The sequence below is a fragment of the Clarias gariepinus genome, chromosome 24, assembly GCF_024256425.1.
Source record: "Clarias gariepinus isolate MV-2021 ecotype Netherlands chromosome 24, CGAR_prim_01v2, whole genome shotgun sequence".
Lineage (NCBI taxonomy): Eukaryota > Metazoa > Chordata > Actinopteri > Siluriformes > Clariidae > Clarias > Clarias gariepinus.
The window spans coordinates 560,557-566,870 of NC_071123.1; the positions used below are offsets into that span (position 1 = coordinate 560,557).

At 36.7% G+C, this 6,314-nt stretch overlaps 1 protein-coding gene across 1 annotated transcript; it reads left to right on the top strand.

Moving 5' to 3' along the window:
* Window positions 1-2,705: 2,705 nt before the first annotated feature.
* LOC128512650 (serine/threonine-protein kinase/endoribonuclease IRE1-like) lies at window positions 2,706-6,314 on the top strand. Its single transcript, XM_053486015.1, has 5 exons — window positions 2,706-3,231; window positions 4,198-4,283; window positions 4,873-5,042; window positions 5,373-5,475; window positions 6,166-6,314. The coding sequence occupies exons 1-4, from the start codon at window positions 2,706-2,708 to the stop codon at window positions 5,413-5,415; spliced, it is 825 nt and encodes a 274-aa protein (XP_053341990.1). The 3' UTR covers window positions 5,416-5,475; window positions 6,166-6,314.

Consider the following 6,314-nt stretch of genomic DNA (forward strand, 5'->3'; position numbering starts at 1 on the left):
ACTTTGTAGTTCTACTTTTCTTTGGCAAGCTGACAGTAAGTACTTCTCCTCCTTTCCTATGCATTTTACTAAAAATTAATAACTATAATTTTTGTCCATTTTGAGGCTAGCTTGTGCTTTCTTTTTTTGTATGCAAGTGTGTAAATTCTATTCAGTGGGTTTGATTTTTATTATTTTATATCTTTACTCCACTCATCCTACGACGTTTGACTGAACTGAAAGTGAAATCTATCTTCCGGACTGATCGACGGCATTTGTTTTACTTTAAGCTGTTCTAGACAAAAATTAAGAACTCTTGTTAAAAAAGAATGTATGTAAAACAATGGTTTGATTTTTAAATATAACATGATGGTTGACAGCTTAAAAAGCTCAGTAGGTTTAATTACACCTTGCACTTGAGCTTTTATTTTATCTCACGTCACAACACATTAAAAGCTGAGGCTCGGCTGCCATCGTGTGGCTTTGTTTTCTTTAGCTCATGATCATAATCTACACACATACCAGACTCTACAGACTTGTAAACATTATCATATTGTCAACCTGCTTTTTAGAGTTTAAGGAATTTCAGCCCTGGAGGCAAATCAGAATAAATAGGGCACAGTTCATTTGCATCATGGATCCAGATTGGTTCTGTTTATCAACACTTTTGAGCCAAAAATAAGTTTTAAGAACAGAAACCACATGAGAGCATAAAGAATACCCAGGTCGTAGCATGTAGTATTTATGCATTTGTAGTATGTAGCCTATGTATTGTTTGATGAATAAAGATCTGGTAGTAAAGTGAAACTGAAGGTTTACAATACAACCTCCACCACTGTGCTTACACTACACTCTCACACATAGCTTTGTTAAAGTATATAAGTATAACAGGATGGTTACACAACATCCAATCATATAATGACCTATTTCACATAATGTATTGTAGATATTGTGGCGTAGGCAGGTTTCGGCTGGCGACCATCATGCCTTGCAGGAGGGGTTGGTGTGTTTTCACCCTGTTGGGGAAGGTGTTTGGGTTAGTGGCTTCGGCCATGTTGTGTGTGTGTTAGGTGTGTGTGACCTGTTGAATGTGCTCCGGTTTATGCTAAGGCTAAATTGGATGTGGTTCTCGTGTGAATGTGCTGCTCATGCTGTTGTATGACTGTGTGCTAAATAAAGTACCCCCAGCCATTTGCATTGGGTAGCAAGTAAGCTCACTCATCTCTCCAAGTTCCTTTCTGGCTGTGAAAAATGCGACGATATTAAGTAATGCATACCTGTACTTCATTTAAGCTGGAGTATCCACAATGGCAAAAGCTGAGTGTAAACCTCCTTTATCTTTGTTTTTGACATTTAGTTCGCTCACTATGTTCGCTAAACAAATTTAGTTCGCTCACTGTGAATTTTGATCTGACCATGATTTCGGAAAAAGCAAGTACAGTTAAACCTTGGATAACGAGCATAATTTGTTGCAAAAGCATGCTTGCATATCAAAACAATTGTATATCAAAGCGAATTTTCCCTATAAGAAATAATGGAAACTCAGACAAGTCTACAACCCAAAAACAATTTAAAAAAATAATTTATACAAAGTATGTAGTAAAAATAAAACAAATTACCCTGCACTTTACTTTCAGAGAATCCCACAGAGCAGTGTTTCTGTTAGTGTGACACTAATCTGTAAAGAAACTTCTTTACCATGGAACCTATCTAATGACACCCGACACACACTAACGGAATCACTGACAGAGAGAGACTCTGAATCTTTAACAGGGAACCTCTCTAGTGACACTTGCTTTTGCTTTACATGTCGTCCACTCACACACACTTGGTCACAGTGTGTGTGTGTGTGTGTGTGTGTGAAAGTATTTTTACACAGTAGCCCCCTCCCTCCTCTTTTTGTTTTACTTCAGCTACACACAAACACTCACATTAAGGGAAACACTACTCTGTCAGGATTCTTTTTAAATGTAAAGTGCAGGCGCAAGTGCACTGCACTCACACACACACATACTAATAGAATCACTCCTCTGAACAGAATCATCTCCCGCACTGCTACAGACTTTTGATTTTTTTTTTCCTTCCCGGAGGCTGTACAGTTACTAAAGAACAGTAGCTTTGCACTCCTTTGTCACGCACACACATGTGATCACAATTAAATAATTAATTCAGTACAAGGGCACAGGGATATTGACTATACGACTGACGCACTGAGACTGAGCATGGGAGACGATTACCCACAATCCCACAGCACAAGAGAGAAGAACCGTTGGCTCAGTTGTGATCATATGACACTCTGCAAACAAAGCGCATGCATACTACTCATATATCAAGACCTCACTCGTCTATTTGATATTTAGGTTTAAATATATTAAGACATTCTGCACGTCCTACAAAATGCTTGCAGACCGAGTTACTCGCAATTCAAGCTTTCACTGTATAATTTATATACTTGTTACAATTACAACTGTTACTAAATAGTTTTGTCATGGAAGGACCAACATACTTAATTAACCTAATTACCTAATTAACTTAAAAATTCATTCAAGCCATTGGACTTTATAGATGAAGGTGTGTAGATATGCATAACAAAGTAATTGAATTAGATTAGCTAACCCCTTTTAAAATAAAATTTAATTATGAGCACCTCATTGGTATAATATCATGTAAACAAGTCTGACAGTGAAGTGATTTACTTTAAATTATTTTTTGATTAAAAACAGATGATGTCTGCTCCGTCTGAAACAACCCCACAGGACTACAATGCCCTGTCTTTATCAGTGGAAGAAAGCGGGCATCCAATTGTTAAGCCTATTATTTTTGAGTTCGATGCTCTTCAACTTCAAATTTTCCACAAAGACAAATTTGATGAACATGTCCTTCATCATGGGAAGTCCTCAGAGCTCCTGCGTGGTCAGATGAAGGACGGCACTGAAGTGGTGATTAAGAAAAGGCCAGTGTCAGAAATCAGCTCCTCAAGATCAGAGGCGAAAATCCTGCGAGAGATAAAACATTGCGGCATTGTGGGGTACATCTGCTTCCATGAGGATGATGAATTCACCTACTTGGTTCTTGATCTAGTTGAATCAACCCTGGAAGAACATATTGAACAGATTAACTCACTATTGACAGACGAGGATGAGAAGAAAGCTAAACTGAAAGAACTTACAGTTAAAGTTCTGCAGGCTCTAAATTTCCTCCACCAGGAGCAGTACATACATGGTGACGTCAAACTCAGGAACGTTCGAGTGGGTAAGAGTCTGGATTTACATTTAGGATCTACTAGAACCTATAACTACTGGGTGTTCTTCAGAGACTTTAAGGTTCTGCCCCAAACACTAAAACACATCTGAACAGTTTCACGTGGTGCTAATCTTCGTATGTGTATGGCCCAGAATGCTCATGTGCTAACTGCTTCTGGTTCCAAGTCCATGAAAAGATCAGAATCTACAGTGTTGGTACCAAAAAAGGACCAGAAAAATGTCAGCAAATGATCAGTTGTTTATTAATTTTATAGTGAGTTAGTTTCATTTCATTAATATTTCATGTAAAATTCAGTATTTCAGCATGTTATTTATAGCGAGGGTCATCACATCCATACCACCAGTGTTTCCAGTGTTCAGATCTGCACTTTTTGTGTCAAGCCTTTGTCATGATACAAGTGTAATGCTTTCTGCAGTTGTCTTTAAAGCTCACAAAAATTAAACCTGTACTCTAATAAATGTTTATCTGTTTAATGTCACATTCATATTTCTGATAAAATTTGGTATATTTTAGGGATTTGTTTCTTTTTAGATGATATTACCTTGTAAAAGATATACAAATAACTCACAGATACTCAGCTTGTCCATGCTCTAAGGCTTTTGTTAACCAATATGAGTGCAAATGTCAGATCCATAGGGGTGTAAGGGATCAGGGCTCAGTGGTTAAAATATTGTACTATGGCTCAAAAAGTCATAGGTTCAAACACCAGCACCACCAAACTACCACTGTTGGGCCCCTGAGCAAGGCCCTTAACTCTCAATTGATTAGATGTGAAATGAGATAAATGTAAGTCATTCTGGATAAGGGCATAATGGCCATAAATGGAAATGTAATCCATAACTTTGGAACCACTCACTAATTTCTGAATAATCTTTGTATATACTGTAATTATTACATAACTATAGTATAAAATAGTGTCAAACTGACTGATTTAGTACTTCACTGTTTACACAGATAAAGTGAAGCCCAAACTGATCGACTTCACCTTAAGCGAGAAAATGACAGATCGCAATGTTCAGAAGATGAAAGATGAAATACATGTAAGTCATCTGTTTGCTGTTAATGCATATTTGTTATTTCATGCACACACTCATGTACCCTGATCCAATGGCAGGTAATTTTCTCATCTCGAATGCACTGGTGTGTTGCACAACTCTAGCCGCTCCCAGTGGATATTATACTTTTGGGTGAAAATAATTCATGCTTTAATTGGTTTGTCAAACGTTTATTGCCGTCCTTCTTTGCTTTAAAACATCGTTCGAAGGCCATGAAAATGGTCCATGCTCTTTTCTTCATATCATGTGACCACAGTATTACCAGATATATCTATGGCGGTTTTTTCAAATTATCAAATAAAAAATATAATTATGCTGCAAGGACAAATATACAACAATATAATATTATACAAGTTATCTGTTTAAGTGTATTCAAGCAACAAAAAGTAAATTTCTATCAAGATAGAATCATTAAAAATTGAGTTACTTCATGAGTAAGTGTAGTGCTTGTGTTAAAGCTAGGTTTACGGTTTATAAATACAGCATTGTATTGGCACTATTAATGAGATTATTAATAAGATGATTGTCATATGGTCTACTGAGTAATGATATAATAAATGACTTTGTGTTTTAGAAAGCTGGAGTACTTGCCTATTACATCCTGTCTGGTGGAAAGAATTACAGTGGACTAAACACTGAATTCGCTGTCAGCGACCTTGAGTGGGATTTTATAGAAGGGATGACTGAAAAAAAGCAGAGTTTAAAGAAAGCGCTCGACCACCCTGTGTTCTGGAAAGATTACAGGTAAGAAAATATTATCCTGCAAATTCTTGAGAACAAATATGTCTCAATCCACACATATCACTGTAAAAACTACAGCATTGACATTACATTTGTGAAATAATTAGATTTAAAAAGTGATTAGGTAGTGCCCTTGATCAGGGATTAACGATTGAAAACCTGTAGGGAAAAGTTAAACGTATAACAATAGAGTTAAATGTCCCTGGGCTGTTATAATCCACATCAACACAATTGAAAGTGTTATATAATATACAATAAACACTAAAATAACATTCATTTTCTCACAGCACTAACAATTTTATTTAATAATATTTATTCCCCTTCTTTTTATAGGAAGCTAAAGTACCTGGAAGGTTTGAGTAATTTAAAGCTCTAAGTCACCAAGAAGCTCAGAGAGAAGACTTCCTTTAACATATATGAAAACTGGAGAAGTAAGGTGAGTTTTACTTTCATTCGACATTTATAGTGTCGAATGCAATCATCTATACCACTTTATGCAGTATTCAGGGTCTCAGGGGCGGAGCCTATCACAGGAGACTAAGGGCATGAGGCAGGGTACATCCTGGACAGGGTGCCAATCCATCACAGGGCTCACACACACACACACCTATTTACACACTACAGCCAATTAGCCTAATCTGCAAGTCTTTAGACCGTGGGAAGAAACCAGACTACCCTGAGGGAACCCACCAAGCACGGGGAGAACATGCAAACTCCATATACACAGAGACAGGAATCGAACCCGGACCCTGGAGGTGCAAGTCGACAGTGATAACCACTACACCACCGTGCCACCCACATTAAATCAGCAATAAAATGATTATTCCTCCAAAACCTCTGAGTAATAAGTAACTTTGCCTTACTGTCAGCTAATGCAGCTTTGGAGAACACCTTTATAATTCATTATATTTGTACGTCAAAAGATGTCTAACAGAAAAAAATAAATAAACTTCAAATTTCATAGCTGTTCTGTAATGAAATAAAAAGTTAAACCTGGTTTAAATTATTGCTTTTAAATTAAAACAAAAACACTTGTTGTTGCTTAAATGTTTGATTTAATTATCTGAAAGAATTATTATAATTATTGTTATTATTAATTATTTAGTAATAATAATTTAATTACCAGATTTCCCAGAAATTACCAGATTTTAATTTACTAATGAAGATGGAGCAAGAGAGAACAAACAGAGAAACAAGAGGAGCAGCTGAAGGTGAAGTGAGACCCTATCCAGAGGATCTTCTTGGTCTTCTGCGCTTCATTCGCAACTTCTTACA

Coding starts and splice junctions, on each gene's coding strand:
- LOC128512650 (XM_053486015.1), top strand. CDS start 2,706: ATGTCTGCTCCGTCTGAAACAACCCCACAGGACTACAATGCCCTGTCT. Junction 3,232..4,197: donor ACTCAGGAACGTTCGAGTGG/GTAAGAGTCTGG, acceptor CTGTTTACACAG/ATAAAGTGAAGCCCAAACTG. Junction 4,284..4,872: donor AGATGAAAGATGAAATACAT/GTAAGTCATCTG, acceptor TTTGTGTTTTAG/AAAGCTGGAGTACTTGCCTA.